The sequence below is a fragment of the Camelus bactrianus genome, chromosome 31, assembly GCF_048773025.1.
Source record: "Camelus bactrianus isolate YW-2024 breed Bactrian camel chromosome 31, ASM4877302v1, whole genome shotgun sequence".
In the NCBI taxonomy this organism is placed as follows: domain Eukaryota; kingdom Metazoa; phylum Chordata; class Mammalia; order Artiodactyla; family Camelidae; genus Camelus; species Camelus bactrianus.
The window spans coordinates 21,055,400-21,074,253 of NC_133569.1; the positions used below are offsets into that span (position 1 = coordinate 21,055,400).

Below are 18,854 nucleotides of genomic sequence, written 5' to 3' on the forward strand. Positions count from 1 at the left end.
AAATATGAGCCCCATTTTATTTTAAAAATATATACAGTTGACTTTCCATGTCTGTGGATTCCACATCCATGGATTCAACCAACTATGGATCTAAAATATTCAGGGGGGAAAAGAATTCCAGAAAGTTATAACATGCAAAATTTGAATTTGCCATGGCCAGCGACTATTTACATGATATTTATATTGTATTTACAACTATCTATGTAGTATTTACATGGTATTAGGTATTATATATAATCTAGAGACAACTTAAAGTATATGGGAGAATATACGAAGGTTACATGAAAATACTATGCCATTTTATATAAGGGACTTGAGAATCTGTGGATTTTGGTATCTGTGAGGGTCTTGGAATGAGTCCCTGGAGATACTGAGGGACGAATGAACAGATACATACATATTTTTGAACTATTTCATGATAGGTTTTGACATACACAGAAAAGAATTGAAGACTATATCTCAAATAGCAAGATTAAAGTTATTATTTTTAAGTGGTGTGATTGTGGACAATTTTTTATCTTCTTTGGACTTTTTAAATATTTTCGAAATATCCCAAATGTATTACTTATAAACACAGGGGGGAACCCAAAATTTATTTTCGAAACAGATGTCTTAAAAGGTGAAATCTAGGTTCTTACCAGAAAAAACAAACAGAACAGGAAGCATTTGAGGTCCATTAGTTTCTTTTTGCTTTGTATGTGATTCACTGTGTGACTCGCTAAATGAAAACTAAAAAAATTCTGGAGAACTGATTATACTTACATTCCTGTTTGAAGGTGAAATATTCTGTAAGATGCCTGCATTCATGATTTCCCCGAAGCAGAAACAATGTTTTAGGATGATTAATCTTTAAACTCCATAAAAACAGTACACACTACAAGACAAACATAAGGATAAAATTTTTAGTTTTGATCATTGCACAAAGAATTCATACAAACTCAAGGACTTGTTGTAATGGCATATCTCATTGCTATTCCCAAGTTGAAACAGGAAGAATTCCACCTTTGGGTGGGGGCGGGGTCCGGGTAGTTAGGTTTATTTATTTGTTTCTTCAGAGGAGGTACTGGGGATTGAACCCTGGACCTCCTACATGCTAAGCATGTGCTCTACCACTTGAGCTATACCCTCCCCACTCCCTAAATTCCAGTTTTTGAATGTGGTCTGCTGTTGCCCCAGAATTTGAAAGAGCATAAGAGAGCAGCCTTCATAGAAATCTTTTCTTAATTTCTGTTTCCATGTCCTATCCAAGTATCTAGAACTCTATGACAAAGCCAGCCTCACACAATACCTTAGTCCTAAAATCTGTATTTTATTTAGTAGAGAAATAAAAGAGACATTTCCACTAAAATCAGGAACAAGGAAGGATATCCACTATCATTACTACTATTCAACATTGTACTAGAGGTATTAGCCAATTGAATTAGACAAATCAATTAGAGGCTTAAGAAGAATAAAGAAAAAATAAAACTATCTCTGTCTGCACATGATATAATAGCACACCTGATAAACTCCAGAAAAATCAATGATACAACTAACTAAACTAATAAAAAATTCAGTAACATGGCAGGATATAAAATTAACATACAAAATCAATAGCTTTCATGTACACAAACAATAAGTAGGACACAATGATAGAAAAAACTCCATTTACAATAGCAGCAAAGAAGATTAAACACAGAGGAATAAATTTAACAAGAAATGTGCAAAAGTCATACCAGGAAAAACTAAAGGTATGTACCATTTTCCCTAGCAATCTCACTCTTGTCTATAAACCACAGAGGAACTAAAACATGGGACTAGAAGTGACTTTATATAAGGGTATTCCTCACAACAGTGTTCATTATAGAAAGAAGCTGGAGGCAACCTAGGCTTCTACTGTTGAGAACAGGGAACTAAAATGTCATAGATGTCTACTATGGAATACTATACAGCAGAGAAAAATAAATGAACTTGAGACATATAGAAACCCAGATAGATCTTGAAAACACAAGTGAAAACCAAAATCAACAGAAAAAGAACTACAGCAGTGGTTCTCAGCGTGGTCACAGTTATCTCAAAGTGTGGTACATCAGCATCACACAGGAACTTGTTAGATGTTTGGATCCTCAGGCTCTACCCCAGATCTAAAGAATCAGAAATTTTTGGGTGGGGCCCAGCAATCTGTTTTTGAACACATCCTCTAGGTAATCATGATGCATGCTGAAGTTTGAGAACAACTGGACGGCACATAATGTTCATGTAAAATTAAAATACTTTATCCACAAAAATCTTACATATTAAAAAGGTAATATAATATATGTATTCTGAATACATACAACATACATACATACAACAGAAACACATATACTAGCAAAGACTAGTAATAAAAGTACCAAGACCTGAAGAGCTTGATTAATTCAACTGAGATTTCCCATCTCCTGAAAAAGGAAAGAGTTCAAATTCTGAAACCAAATGCTTCTCAATATGCTTAATCTAAGCTGCGAACATCTCTAGCCTATGCTTCCTGGATGAGATTCCTTTCTGGTTGCCCTGTTCCAACTCTTGGGCTCCCATAGTCAGTCTACAACGTAACAGCCAGAATAATTGTTTTAAAAAACATAAATGTGAATATGTAACTGCCTTGCTTAAAAAACAAACAGAAAGCTCCAATGGCTTCCCTGTGCATTCATAATAAAACCCAAACTCCTCACCATGGTTTGCAAGGCCTGACATCACGTAATCCCTGCCTATCTCTCTGATACGTGGTCTACATCTTCCCCTCACTCACTCTGTCTAGCCATGATGGCCTTGTTACTATTCCTGGGCTGCCTTTGGCTCGCTCCTTCCTCAGAGCTTTTACACTTGATATGTCCTCTGCCTGGAATGTACTCACCCCGCCTCCATCTATGCCTGGCTCATTCCCTCAGGTCATTCAAGTTACTGTTCAAACGTTACCTCTTCCGATAGGACTTCCCTGATGTTCATCTAAATTAGCTACTCCTGTCCCCCTTTGGCCCCTTACCCTGATTTGATTTTCAGAGACACTGCACCAATACAAGATGCTGTCTCTCTCACTAGAAAACACAATAAAGGACTTGGCTTTGTTTGTTCATCCCCACATCCCCAGAATTTAACAATGTCTCTCAACATAGGTACTATTAACAAGCATAATTCTTTGTTGCAGGATGTTTTATATTATTCCTTCACCTTGCTCATTAAATGTCAACAGAACTTCTCAACTATTGTGACAAACTATTCACTCATATGTCATTGTACATAATTATGAGTACATTTGCAGTATAATTTCTCAAAATGAAATTGTTGGGTCAAAATATATGTACATTTTATTTGAGACAGACATTGCAAAATAAACATTATAAAATGTAACTAAACAGACACATACAGATATACTTGGATGGCTTTTTTCTTTTCTTGGCTGACTTTCATTTTCAACATATCAACTTATATCCCAAGGAAACTATTACATTACATTCATATATAAACTTAACACTTTCTCTTTACTATACTTACCTATCCCAATCAAGAACATGATACATCCTTTGATTTATTTGGGTCTTTATGTCTGTCTCCTGAAATGACCAACTAACCTTTTTGAAATAATGACTTACAAAAGCACAATTCTTATCTACACTACAATGTAACTTGGTTGATATACTTCTCAGCCTCTAATCTCAAGTTTTATTTCCTTATATGATACACCAGGATGCAACTGTACAATTATCTTGTACACATCAATTAAAGGTCATAGTTATCAGAAGATCTACTCAGATACTCAATTACTTCTGTATTTCTATGTGAATGGAATTTTTACTCCCACCTCAAGAATCATTTCTGTATGTCAACAACTGTTCATTAGCTGCTCATCCGGTAACATTCCCACCCCCTGGACATCTGATAACTCACTTTGGTGGCTCCTTTGTGCTTAGTACAACATATCCTATGCTGAAAATGTTCCCTTTAATCCTTTCTCTTATTATAAAATCAATTAAGGGAAACTAAAATTTAACTTCGCCTACCGCAGAGGAAGTACTTTATAATGGGTACAAACGAAGAAAGAACATCAAAAGGCTCAGAAAAAAGTGAAGCTTTACTATTGTGTTTTATCAGTGACTTCTGGATCAGTCGCCGGTGCACTATCAAAGCCCCACACTGCTTCAGGAAAGATCGATGCTTGCTCTGGGCATGAAAAAAAGAATCATGCCTTGCTTCTCTCATAAAGGCTCAAGGAATGAGAAATTATTAAGTATGGAAAGAGAAAATAACGTGAAATAAGGTTCTATGAGAATGATTTGGCAATACGTATCAAAGTCTTAAAAATGCTCACACTCTCATCCAGCTATTTCACTTGTAAGAATCCAGTCTAAGGAAATATCAGAAATGCTATTAAAGATGTATTTTAAAAAGATGTTAACTGCAGCAATAAGCAGAATGGAAATAACTGGAAAACAACCTTGTACCACTTACAGTACAAGTGATACAATATCCAACTATCGCTTAAGCCATGAAGACATTTAAATATCTCAGGAAACAAGCAGTCTGGAGGTAAGATGTCCAGGTTCAGTGTACCGGCTCAACATCTTCCCCAAGAAATCATGCCCTCTCTACCTCTGTGATCTGTGATTCACAGCAAGCCTGCTTTTCATTCTTAGTTATAGCACCTCCTCATGGTCATAGAATGGCTGCTACAGCACACACACCCACGTTTGAAATGACATAGTGGAATGGGAGTCCAAAAGCTTTAAGCTTGCAAGAGTCTTTCCATCTGGAAAGAAAATTTTTCAAAACGACACATGCAAAAACAACAAAACAACCTGCAGAGCTCCCTTTATATATTAGTGGACAAAAGAGGATCCCACGTTTACCCCATGTCTAATCCCCAGAGGCAGGGAATGGCTTGCCAAGACTAGTGCAGACCAACCAGAATTCATTCCCTGGAGCTGGGACAAGGGCCTTCCTTTCCTGAAGTTAAAAGCTCTCCCTGAACCCCCAATCCCATTTATCTGAACAAACAGGGATTTCAATAATAAGGAAGAAGGAGAGAATACGTAGGCAATAAGCAGTACCTTCTACAAACTTAATTATCCAACAATAGAGGCATGGTGAAATAAACTATGGTATTTATTCTGACAAGTGTATTTATTTGTTTATTTATTTATTTATTTAGTGGGAGGAGGTAATTAGGTTTATTTGTTTTCAAGTGGCAGAACTGAGGATTGAACTCAGGACCTCATGCACTCTAAGCATGTACTCTACCACTGAGCTATATCCTCTTCCCTAAACTATGGTATTTATATCATTAACCGCACTTCTGGAGAAATTTTAATGATACAGAAAAATACTTTCAATATAATGTTGAGTCGTGGGGGTGGGGAAGACTACAAAAAAAGACTCCAAAGGAGAATGCACAAATGAACTCAATTTTCTTTAAAAAAAATATACACGTGTAAAAGAAGAAAAAAGACCGCAAGGGAATATAACAAGATGTTAACAATAATTACCTCATTTATAAGTCTTTGTTTTATTTGATTCTGCATTTCCTAATTTTTCTACCAAAAAATGATTATTTATAACATAAAACTGTAATAGGGGCTCCATTACCTTATTTTCCTCCATTTGACAAAAACATCACACTCATGCTTATCAAGGACTTTGATTTAAAAAATTATTGTTCAAGTATATACTTGTATCATGTTAGACTAAGCTATAGCTTACAGAAATCTATAATCGTGGTGGTTTATAAGTAAGTGACTTCCAACTAACAGTTGATATATCCTACAGTTCAGTTTTAAAATTGGTATAATATAGCATTGTCACTTTAAAAGCTTGATTCATTTATCTCTTAAGCTATTAGAGAAAAACATTTTAAGTTAGTCAAACAACAAATAACAGGATAAAGCCAAATACAAACTATGATTTATTAACATTCATTCAGTCAACAAGTATTGAGTGCTTACTATGTGTTAGGCATTGTGCTCAGTTTTAATATGAAGAATATTGCTAATAATTAAATACTTTCATATTATACTAAACAGTCTATTCATAAATGTATCTTTTCTGTTAGACTTCAGTTCATATGGCGATCATAAATCCTATTTATTATTTTATCCTCAGAGCCTACCATAAAGTTGGCACTCAGGAAACATTTGTTGATGAGTGAGGGAAAAAATATGTAATAAAATATTCTGAACATGGTATATGTGTACAAAAATCGTTGTGGGTTTTTTGTGTGTATATTGTGAATATACTGATGTACTTTTAAAGTATCTGAGTTAACAACCAGAAGATGATTTAGCACAATATTTATCCTTTTTTAAAAAACTGAAGTATAGTCGATTTACAATATTGTGTTAATTTCTGGTGTACAGCATAGTCATTCAGTTATATATATATATACACACACACTCCTTTTCATATTCTTTTACATTATAGGTTATTACAAGATATTGAATATAGTTCCCTGAGCTACACAGTAGGAACCCTGTTATTTATCTATTTTATATAGAGTAATCAGTATCTGCAAATCCTGAACTCCCAATTTATCTTCCCCATCCCCTTTCCCCCCGGTAACCATAAGTTTGTTTTCTACTTCTGAGTCTATCTCTGTTTTATAAATAAGTTCATTTGTGTCCTTTTTTTAGATTCCACATATTAGTGATATAATATGGTATTTTTTAAAAGTCATTTCATTAAATAAAATGACTAATTAAAAATTTGTTAAGTTCTGTATTCCTCTCTCCAGCCTCTAAAACCTCCTCATGCTACTAAACACACAAAGAACTAAGCATTCAGCGCGTCTTTCAAACACCCATCTTTTTGACACACTGTCTATTGAAACATGATGTGAATAGGAAAAGGGAAGCTTTTTTTTTTTTTAACTGAGTTATAGTCAGGAAAAGGGAAGCTTTTAATGATAGAGTCTGCAAGTACGATTTCTACCCATCTCAGGTCTCTATTCAGAGACGTTGGGCGTTTACTGAGCAGCAGGGAAAACATGCTTCTTTTCTTAGCTTCTGCCATTAACTTTTGTCCTCATGGATGACGCTAAATGAATTTGAGACTCTGGCAAAATAATACTGAACTTTTCTGATTCATGAATTTAGACTGCCTGTCTAACTAAGGAGTAAGACATTATTTCCCTGTCGTTTGTCTTTCTGGCAGCTTTAGAACTGCTGCTGCTGCTTTGTTTGAGTACCAGGTGAGAGAGTTGACTTGCACTTAGGAGTGATGCTGCATGAACAATAAACATTCAACACCAGAAACAAACTTAGCACAGTGAGATTCCCACACTATGAGGGAGACGCAGAACTAAAGACTGCAAGAACACAGCAAGCGGGCTCAATTTCTCATCTTATGCTTATTCTGGAGACATTATAAATTCAATTACTTGCACTATTTCAGAAGTCACTTCTCTTTTATTTGCCAAACATGTACAGTTGAATCAATGGACATTAAATATGAATGCTCTGTGGTTCCACTGTACTCAAGTCCTTCCATTAGGTTTTAAAAGTTTTATCTTTTACACATAAAACTTACACTTTGTTTTAATTCTAACCATTTTCCTGTCATCACACAATTTTCAAAATATATAAAAGTGAATTGTGAGTTTTCATTAACTTCATTAACTGTAGTCACTTTTTTCCTTCAATGAACATTTAAGTACTTTTTATGTACAACAGAATTTATTCTAACAATAGGCTAAGTGCTTGCTTATTTAGCCTTAATCTAAGTATTCAGTGTAGCCCAGCCGCTTATGGTTTTATAATTGAGGTGAGCTAATCCAAACTCCACTTAGGGTGAGTAACAATTTATGTCATTTATATACAGCCTGGACACTGTCTACAAAGAGGAAAGCTTGGTAAGCATTTAACCTACTTGCAAAGGTGGGTTAACATAGTCTTCTCTATGTCAGATTTTTATTGGCTAATAGAAGGAATAGTTTTTTAAATCAATTTTTTAAATGTTTCTCTATCATTTTAATTATTGAAAGTAGCAGTTTATAAATTCTCCCAGGATTCTCATTTTAATTTCTTCTAGTAAAGAATGGACAGAAAAAAGTTTTTAAAAGACAGTATGATAGTTCCTAGTAAGCCAGAAAGAAAGAAAAATATCATATGATATCACTTATATGTGGACTCTAAAAAGAAAAGACAAACCAACTTATTTACGAAACAGAAACAGACTCACAGACATAGAAAACAAACTTATGGTTACCAGGGGGTGAAGAAGGTAGGAAGGGATAAATTGGGAGTTGGAGATTTGCAGATACTAACTACTACATAAGAAATAGATAAACAAGTTTATACCGTATAGTACAGGGAACTATAGTCAATATCTTGTAGTAACTTACGGTTAAAAAGAATACGAAAACGAATATATACGTGTTCCTATATGACTGAAGTACTGTGCTGTGCACCAGAAACTGACACATTGTAAACTGACTATACTTCAATAAAAATATACTTAAAAAAAAGACAATATGATAGTTCCAACACATCCCGTTTAATTTTTACCTCTATACTGAAATAGCCTCTGTCCACATAGTCGCCCAGAAAGAGGTAGCGTGTGTTACTAGGTGATCCTCCGACTTCAAACAACTTCATCAGGTCAAAGAATTGTCCGTGAATATCACCACATACTAGGAAAAAAAACAGACATAAGGTGAGGTGAAAAATTACATCTCAGAAGAGAAAGGGACCACAGTTTAACTTCAATTGCTCTAGCTTTTGACTGGATTGCTCCATAATTACAGTAAATCTACCAATACTGAATAGTCCTACTGGAATTATTAGACATTTTAAATTTTATTTCTTCAATGAATAACAAACAAACCAAACAATCCTAAACTGCTCACAATTCCTAGAATAATTATCACACATTTTAGTTGGTTATTTGTCATCATTTCTCAAATTAGCTCAAATCTAAGTACCACTGGGCAAATACTTCTCATACCCGTGATTGGAGCTTCTACTTCTATCATAGTCTTTTCTTGTCTCAGGATGGCAGCCCCATCATTGATTATCTTTAAGGCTACTTCCTCTTCCAGTCGCCCTTCCTTCACCAAATGGTTTTTCAAAACATCAATTTTAGGTTTCCCATTCTCAAATACTTCCTTCAAAGTAAGCCGTTGGGTTGGAGGAAAGGGGACAGCTGGAAAGAGAAAAAAAATTAATAGTTAAATGTATACAGAATAACCATAAACTCATTTCTTTTATGTAGCAAATTAAACCTAATACATCACCATGATTTCACATCCACAACACCAGAACTACATGGGGAAAAAATCAAAGATATTACATATTAGAGATTATCAATTCTAACTTTTAAAAAGACCAGAGTTAAAGTCAAAGACATTTAAAAGATATACGTGTATCCATAATGTTTTACACATAAACAGGAAAGACCTGAAGTCGATTCAGTAAATGAGCTGAAAGTGAGACAAGGGACTAGATATGAGGATCTTCTATCTGTGGAAAAGGTGTTAAAAATGAAACTATGCTTTTAAAAAAACGAAGGCAAAGAAATCACAACACTAAATGGGCTTTTATTTCTTTCAAAGAACACGAAACCATGTTCATGAAACCACGTTTTGGATGTCTGACTTCAGTTCCTGATCAGGGGAATCAAACAGATTTTCTTACGAATGTATGTACATATTATATATGAAAAGGTAGTTGCTTAAAATATTGCTGGTAACAAGAGCACCACTACAAGACGGAGCTCGTCCAGAGAACAACGCGCTGTAGTGACAGAGCATGAACTTGAGAAGAGCAGACGTGGGAGCTCTAGTTGTGTTTTCTAATCTGGAAACGCTAACAACTAACTTCAGTTTACACTGGATATGAGGTTTATATATAAAATCATGTTAAATTAGCAACTTTAACAGAAAAAAAATTTTGACATTGTAAAATTGGCTATAATCCCTTCTTTTACCTACCTTACGATGTGGTCTACTTTAGATTCCCCGTGATCTAACAGCCACACGTTTATAAACTGTAAGTTTTAAAGGAGGGGTTCATCTTAATTTATGATTTATGTCTGGTGGTTCTACTTGGAGCTTTATGGGAGTGTTATTAAGCACAAGCTGAAACCTACCAGCACTTAAACGTTTTTAGACTTGATCTAGCCATACCATTTTGTATCATTTGCAAGTAAAGAAAGTCCTACGGTAAATTTTGTCATGCCCTTAGTTACAATCTGACTCATTCTGACTGCTCACAGCTTACTGAAAACCTGATAGCAGCTGTCCAGCCAACAAGTATTACCCTGAGGTCGGGGACCATATACACCCCAGTTTACCCAGGACAGTCCTAGATTTCAACTGCTTTCCTAGCGTAACTGTAGTGTCCCCTTTCACTCTCAGAAGTATCCCAATTTGAAGGACAAAATTAGTCTTAATTTGGGTCATTCATATGGATTATCAATATACTGTTTTAATAGGATAACCTTCATCTAAAATAAAACCAAAAAAAATTATGATGACTCTTTTATTTATTTATTGGTGAGCCTGTAAGACAGGGTTGGGGTTAGTCCTAAACAAATTTACTTAAATTTTTAGTAAAATAGTAATAGTACTATGGTTGTGCTAAACAGCAATTAAAAAAAAAAGCTTTTATAGTTTAGAGGTTCTTACTGAAATATTTTCAGATGAAAGTGTATGCTATTTGAGATTTGTTTCAAAATAATGGGAGGACAGGGAATGAGCAGTAGTATAGGATGGAAAGAGACCAGTAATAAGTTAATAACTGTCAAAGCTGGGTGATGTTTATTCGGAAGTTCACTATACTGTTCTCTCTACTGTTGTAATGTTTGAAATCTTTGTAATAAAAAAGCAGAAGGAATTACCAATAACTAAGAAGTATAAGCCTTAGAGAGACTTTCTTTAGAGAAATTTACATGAGGCTCAAAATCAAGAGCTCCACTCAATCTAATTCCTTGTAGATGAGAGAACCACCAGTTCTCTGAAATTGTGATCCAAAAAATAGAGAAATGGAAGATTTAATCATCCCCCTTTTCATACTTAATTTATCTTTTTGGTCTTCAAACTCTTATTCTCAATTTTCTGCTAGTCAAATCTGCCCTTTCCCAGTTTTGAAATGAACCCCTGCTTGTTTTTAATTGCCCATGTTATAAATCAAAGAAATTGGTTTTAAAAAAAAACTAAAAAAAAAAAAAAAAAAAAAAAGAAATAATACAAAACCAAATATGCTGGAATTGACAAAAAAAAAAATCGTAACAGAGGCAGCATGAGAAACAAGAGATCCACAGACAGTATTCGACTTCTGCCAGTAGTATTACTACTTATTAATGAAAATAATTTTCTTCCAGTGTTACTCAGCTGTAATCAGAGAACAGTTTACAAATAGGGAACCATTTTTCTTATATATCATCAAGTTATGTTAAGTAGAGGGGATGTCAACCTGAAGAGCTCCTGAGGAAGAAATCTGAAAGATATTTTTTCTTTCTCTCAAATTCTTCCAGTTGTAATTTATTTAAAACAAAAACAAGTAAACAAGTCACTTAGTTAAATGAAAACAAAAGCAAGGCTGAAATGGATCAAAGAGATTATGCCCAGCTAAGAGAAGTGGGACACAGCTGAGCCAGGAACACTAAGCGGAATTAAGACTGGCTTGGGAAAACACGCACAAGAGAAAGTTCCAGAAGAGTCCTAAGTTTTGAGGTGAAGGTTATTTTTAAAATTAATATCCTACAAATGAGAAGAAAAGACTCTTCAACTTTAAAGGCACAAGTCCTACCTCCCTTCAAGTTCCCCCAGCTATGTTTAGCAGCCCTGAATTCCATGTCCCTTCTTTTACTGGGTAGTTCTATACACAATATACTTGAGGTTGATTCACAGACGAGCAGGAACAGCCATAATCCTGAGAAAACTAAAGGAAATCCAGCTAAGTCTGTTAATGAAAGGAAATAGCAGGAACTTTCCAATTAAACTTTAAACTTCCATTGAAAAATATGCCCCAGTTATAGAGGAGTAACCATACGGCCGAGGACCCCAGTTTATTTATTTTATCCTAGTGTAATTATTAATTGTACTTCCTTTTACTCTTAAGTATCCTGATTTAAACAACCTAACCAGGAACAACATTAATCAGAATCAACTGACGTGTTTGTTAAGAACGTAGATTCTTGGGTCTTAGACTTGTGCAATCAGGACCTCTGGAGATCCCCGCACAGGCACCTGCATTGTTAACAGGTGCCCCAGGCAACTCTTGGGCACACTAAAACTGGTGTTAACGGAAAATGGTTAAGGGAATTCTAAGTAAAGACACAACTAATCTCAGATAATCATCATCTCCATTCACCAGCCGTCATTTACTGCTCTTAACATCCTTCCCCAGGAGTTTAGAATTTCTGAGTGAAAAAAAGGATCTAGAGTAGTGCTTTGTAAACTATCTGTTGGAACTGCACCCCATTGCGGAGCCCACCTGTGGAAAACTATACTTTATAAAAGGCAATAAAAATAAATTACTAACAGCACTATATATAATAGCCAAGACGTGGAAGCAACCTAAATGTCCAACAACAGATGACTGGATAAAGAAGCTGTGGTATATTTATACAATGGAATACTATTCAGCCATAAAAATGACAACATAATGCCATTTTCAGCAACATAGATGTCCCTGGAGAATGTCATTCTAAGTGAAGTAAGCCAGAAAGAGAAAGAAAAATATCATATGATATCACTCATATGTGGAATCAGAAAAAAAAAAAAAAAAGGAAAAAGAGGACACTAATGAACTCCTCTACGAAACAGAAATAGACTCGCAGACACAGTAAACAATCTTATGGTTTCTGGGGGAAAGGGGAATGGGAAGGGATAAATTTGGGAGTTTGAGATTTGCAAATGTTAACTACTATGTATAAAATAGATAAAAAACCAAATTTCTTCTGTATAGCACAGGGAACTCTATTCAATATGTTGTAATAACCTTTAATGAAAATGAATGTATGTATGTATATGCATGACTGGGACATTATGCTGTACATCAAAAATTGACACTGTAACTGACTATATCTCAATAAAAAAATAAATTACTAGAAAGATGATCACATGCATAGATATGTCAATGTCAAACTGCTATAATAGTTTTTAAATGGTCAATCTACTTATTGCAGTTAGTAACAATTTGTGCACTGACACTGGTCCATGGACCACATTTTTGAGTAACAATGTTTTGGATAAATGTGGATTTAGGGGAAAAAGAGTTAAGACTAGAGTCAAAACTTGAATACTATGTATATATGAGTTTAGAGATTTTCTTATGTCTAATATATACAAAAGATGATGTTCAGCTGGCTTCACCACTCCCTTCATAGTGGATAATGACCTTTTTCTAAACCTAAATACCTGACAAGTTAATTTCAAACTGTGAGTAGGACTCCATGAGGCCGTCCTGGAATGGAACCCTCCTCCCCAGGTTCTCTGCCTGCCTTTTTTTTTGTAGAAAAACTAGCCTCCTAGGCCTTTCCTGAGTTCCAAAGAATAAATTTAATCAGAGAAATGAGAAAATGCAAAAAAAAAAAAAAAAAAAAAAAAGGAAACAGTCAAACAAGACAAAGTAATAATAGTTAGTCAAGGACCTTTAAGTTCCTCCCCAAGGGCTACAGATAATATTCTGAGTCATGTCCTTTGAGCTGTTTTGCAGATACTGAAATCCCCACCGGGTGGAAGAACTTAACTATATGCTGTTCACAAGCACAGAGAACCCAGACCAGCTGGAACCAGAAGGTTGATGATGATTCCTGATTACCTCACCATCAACCAATCAAAAGAATGTCCACTGGCTGATCACGCAGCCCACAACCCTCTTCCCTCATCCTGTCTTTAAAAACCTTTCCCTGGAAGCCACTGAGGAGCTGGAGCCTTCTGAGTAGTAGCTGCCTGGACTCCTTGCTCAGCGTCTGCAATAAATGCTCCACTTTCTTTCACCACAACCCAATGTCAAGGCTGGCTTTACTGCGCAAGGGTGAGCAGACCCAAGTTTGGTTCGGTAACAAAAACTGTCTTTAAAGACACAGAGGATTTCACTAATAAAACACAACCTAAACACTTGGACTCTGAAGTTTTAGCTTCTAAATGTCTTAATCCATGCTTTCAACTATGAAGTATATGAACTGTAACAAAGAGGTTCAGTTCTTGCATCCTTTCAAATGATAAATAAACCACTCACCACCACACACGGAAGTTTCCCTTCTTCATTTCTGTGGCTGTATGTTGTTGCCTCCTTAAATATTCCGTTTATAAAGCTGTCATCCTTCCAAAACCATGTCTTAGCACAATTTTTCAAATTTCAAAGAAAAGGTACTCAAGTGATTTCAAGGCTAGTGAGTAATTCCAAACATTTTATTTTTCAAAAAATTACAATAACTAAACCAGGCATTTTTACATGAAAAATATCGAAGTGTCAGTAGTGTCAGCCCTCAGGTTACTGCTTTATTGGTTGGATCATATTGTCATTTGGGGGAGTGGTTTCATCATCTTTAATATAGGCCTGTTATTTTACAAACTACAATCCCTACCAACATAAAAGGAGGGTTAACAGAGGGATTAAAGGATCTCAAAACACAAGCATAGAGTTAAAAAATTTTTTTGACTATGAACCAAAAGCTCATTTATCCAGAGCTGTGATAATTCAGGGGTTATAAAACTACTGTACTTTTTCTTTTTTGAAGAGTAGAGGAGTTTCTTGTTATTCAGAGATGATACTAGAAAAGGCCACTTAAAGTGTATCCACATAAAAAATAAACATTCCAGTAAGTAGTAGGGGGAAATCATTCAGCATTTTATCTTTAAAAATGAAACTAAGAATTGTAAAAATGACTTTATTTCATAACTCATTTGCAATATGATCATAAAGAGAATTATTTGTACAAATACAACCAAGAGTTTCATCATAAACCTTCTAAAAACTGATGAGCCTAAACTCGCCTTAAACCCAACAGCCTATTTAGTATCTACTTGAATGTCTAATAGGCATTTAAAATTTAACATGTCACAGAAACAACCCATGTGTCCACTGATGGATGAATGAATAAAGAAGTTATGAGATACATATACGGAACATTATTCAGCCTTAAAAAATGAGGAAGTCCTAACATTTGCAACAACACATATGGATCTTGAGAGCATTATGCTAAATGAAATATGTCAAGCAGAGAAAGACACAATACTGTATGATCTCCCTTACATGTGGAATCTAAAAACAAAACAAAACTCAAAGAACAGGAGATCAGACTTATGGTCACCAGGAAAGGAGGGTCGTGGGGCGGGGAAATGGAGTAAGGTGGTCAAAAGATACAAACTTCCAGTGATACGATAAATAAGTACTAGCAATGTAATGTAGAGAGATGACTGCAGCTAGCACTGCTGTATGATACATGGGAAAGTCATTAAGAGAGTAAATCCCAAGAGTTCTCATTACAAGGAGAATCTTTTCTTTTTATTGTAGCTATATGAGAAGGTGGATGTTAGCTGAACCCACTGTGATAATCATTTCACAATATATGTAAATCAAACCATCATCCTGTATGCCTCCAGCTTACACAGTGATGTGCGTCAATCAACCTCTTATCAGAGACCTGATTTCTGCCATTCTGTAGGTTGTCTTGTCACGTTGTTGATGGTTTCTTTTCCTGTGCAAAAGCTTTAGTTTGATGTGGGCTCACTTATTTTTGCTTTTCTTGCTTATGCTTTTGATGTTATACCCTAAAAATCGTCATTAAGACCAATGTCAAAGAGCTTTTTCCCTATGTTTCAGAGCCTATGAGACTAGAAATACTGCTCTGGCCATTTCTTGAAAAGAGAATCTGTCATGCTTTCTCCATTTAAAAGAAAAAGAAAAACGCAAGTCATCAATGCTTCTAACAGTACCTACAATACCTTTAAAATCAGAGTCCATTTAAAAATGGGCTATCCTATATTTCCAACCTTTTATGAAATCAGAGTATCTATTCATTTATTACAGAGAAAACATTAAAGTCGATACATTCCCAAATGTTTCAAAATAATTTAGAATGCCTTATTAGAAATTGTATAAACAAATATTTTCTTTTTAAAAAAATTTTATTATTGGGAGGTAATTAGGTTTATAAACTAAATATTTTCTGATTTGCCAGTTGTTTAAAAAACTCACAATTTTTCCTTCTAAACAAACATAAGGGATAAAAATGCAAAAATAAACTATTGATAAAAATAAAGCATATGCTTTAAAAACACTTGTTTTGTAATAAAATTTCAAGTTTCCAGTTTAAAATGACTAGTAACTCTTGATGTAATGTCTCTTAACTTCTAACTAAAACATATATGAAAATAAGACACAGAATAAAACAAAAACTATCAACAAAAACAATGGATGATTGGCAACTCAACCAGTATCTTCAAGGTATTCATTGAAGTAATTTTTATTGAACTGCTACTTTGTGTTAGGTATTGTTTTATGTGCTAGTAATAAAGTTTTGGTCAAGGTAAATAATATCTTAATGCATAAATACATACAAATACTTTAAAAACTCATAAAATATTTCCTCATAGATAGAGATGATAATTTACTTACTCATATCATCATTTATTTAACCAATCTCTAATTTTCGGAAATCTCAGTTAAACTTCAAGTATTTTGCTGTTACAATTCTGTGGCAGATTTTATTTTCCAAAAATGGATGCAACAATACTTCCCACTCAACGTGCTATTCTGCAGTGTGACCTTGCCCCTCCCCTATCAAGAGGTGGAGACCAAGTCCCTTATGCTAGATTCCAATCTAGCGTTAGTGACTTGCTTTAACCAATAAATTGCAGCAGAAGTGACTCTCAGCTTCTTCCCTTGGTCTCCTAAGACACCTGTGCTCCAGCAGGGTAGGTGTTCTAGTCAATAACCCCAGCTGAACTAGGCTTCAAGGGATCTCAGCCCAGGCATAATTCAAGATTACTTAATTCGAAATTAAGTAATGTGCCAAACACTTAACAGGCACTTGGGATCATGAGTTAAAAGAAAAAAATTCCGCATGCAAGGGAAAGAGAATACCACCTCAAAAGACTCAATGAAAAAGCACAGCATTTAAACTGGTAAGATTCAGCAGGGCAGAGTATTGCTCAGTGGTAGAGTACATGCCTAGCACGCATGAGGTCCTGGGTTCAATCCCCAGTACTCCCATTAAACAAATAAGTAAATAAAAACCTAATTACCTCCCCCCACCTCCCTTAAAAAATGGCAAGATTCAGAAGACATTTTTACAAAACTAAAACAAAAAAACAAGACGGCATGGCCTCTGTAACTGGAGCTGGAGGCAATGAAGAAATGAGACGCAGGATGGTTGATAAGGAAGAACAGGTAGCAGAAAGCAAAGAACAGAAATGAAACTGCTGATAAACAAAGACAAACTGGAGAAGCTCTTCTGGAACGCAAAGGAAAAGGACAAATATGAAAACTATGAGAGACAATGACATATAAAGAATAGAGGATAGAAAGCCAAAATGAGAGTTAATGACATTCCTGGAAAAAAAAAAAACAAACCTAGAACAAATGTAACAGGAAAAACACTCAAATTAGAAAACATTTCTGAGCTATATAGAAAGGCTTGTTTAAATACATTAAATTGAATTGCTGCATTCCAGGAAAAGCCAATCAAGAGGCACATTCCTGAAAAAAAATTTGAAGTACAAGGACAAAGAAAAAACCTAAATCATCATCTACAGTGTTTTTTCCAGAATGTTAGATTTCTAACATCATTAGAATATGTGGAGAACTCTAAAAAGAAAATGTCGTAACTTGTAAATTTTGTACACAGCCAAATAATTTATATTATGTATGAAGGTCATAGAAAGACATTCACAAAATCAAAGGAACTCAGAAAATATATCACCTACATAGCCTTCTTGAAAGAAAATGACCTCCACACTTACTGTAGGTCATGTTCTGCTTTTTGATTTGGATGCTAGTCATACAAATATGTTTCCTTTGTGAAAATTCATCAAGCTGTACACTTAGATCTGTGTACTTTCGTATATTATATTTCAATAATAAAAAAAAAAAACTTTTAATACAAAAACACTTACGTCTAGCTGACTCAGTCAGAGTTGAATTAAAATTAAGAAAAAAAAAAAAAAACCTGTAGAAGTCATGGTACCAAAGATTTTCAAGGCTAGTTTTATTCACCTTGAACCCCAGACTCCAGGTTGATTTCAGGAAGATTATGCAACTCAGAGATCAAACTCCCACTCATGGCCACATCTTTTGTTTTAGTTCCTTCCCAATCTTAAGAAATGTGTTTCTAGAATGATTTTTTTTTCCACTCCACTGTTAAAACAGAAATCATTCTTGACATGGTTGATGACCACATCCAAATCACATTGCGGATACTTAGCAAGGAAAATTACGAAACAGAGTATTTGTCTTTACCTCATCTCTCTCCTCAAAAGCAGAAGCGTAATAAGTAATAAAACAAACTATTTTCATTACCAAGTAACTCAAATAATGATTCTTCTGTATTCTTCAAAAAATTCACACAGTGAGAGGGCCCAGTCCATCAGTGTTTCAGCAGAGAAATACTGCACTGAGGCCCGGTATCAGCCTGCATCTTTGGCTGAGACATTCTGGCGTTACAGTCAGGATAAGAAGCCAAGAGAAGAGGGGAGAGGAGGCACAAGGTGCTCTGTTTCCCTAAGCCTAGAATGTTCTTTTAAGACCTTTTTCAAAGCATTTTCTTCTCAGCGTCTGTCCCCCACAGGGATGCCAGAGCCATGGTATCTTGTCTCAAGGAGCAAGAGGGGAGAAGAGCCAGAGGAAATGCTGACGTCCTCGGTCCACTGATGATTTTAAAATACACAGTGAAAACTCTTT

General features: G+C 35.1%; 1 protein-coding gene and 1 non-coding gene across 5 annotated transcripts in view; both read right to left on the bottom strand.

Annotated features, from left to right (window-relative positions):
• The window catches only part of PPP3CC (protein phosphatase 3 catalytic subunit gamma), a 68,142-nt gene that overhangs the window by 26,993 nt on the left and 22,295 nt on the right, over positions 1-18,854 (bottom strand). For all 4 annotated transcript variants that reach the window (XM_074355591.1, XM_074355588.1, XM_074355589.1 and 1 more), the window contains exons 2-4: positions 8,950-9,147; positions 8,511-8,635; positions 763-874 (exon numbers count right to left, since the gene is read on the bottom strand). In XM_074355591.1, the coding sequence (XP_074211692.1) occupies positions 763-874; positions 8,511-8,635; positions 8,950-9,147 (435 nt within the window). The remainder of the gene's footprint in view (positions 1-762; positions 875-8,510; positions 8,636-8,949; positions 9,148-18,854) is intronic.
• TRNAS-AGA (transfer RNA serine (anticodon AGA)) lies at positions 5,199-5,274 on the bottom strand. The gene has a single exon. It is a non-coding gene; the product is annotated as a tRNA-Ser (tRNA).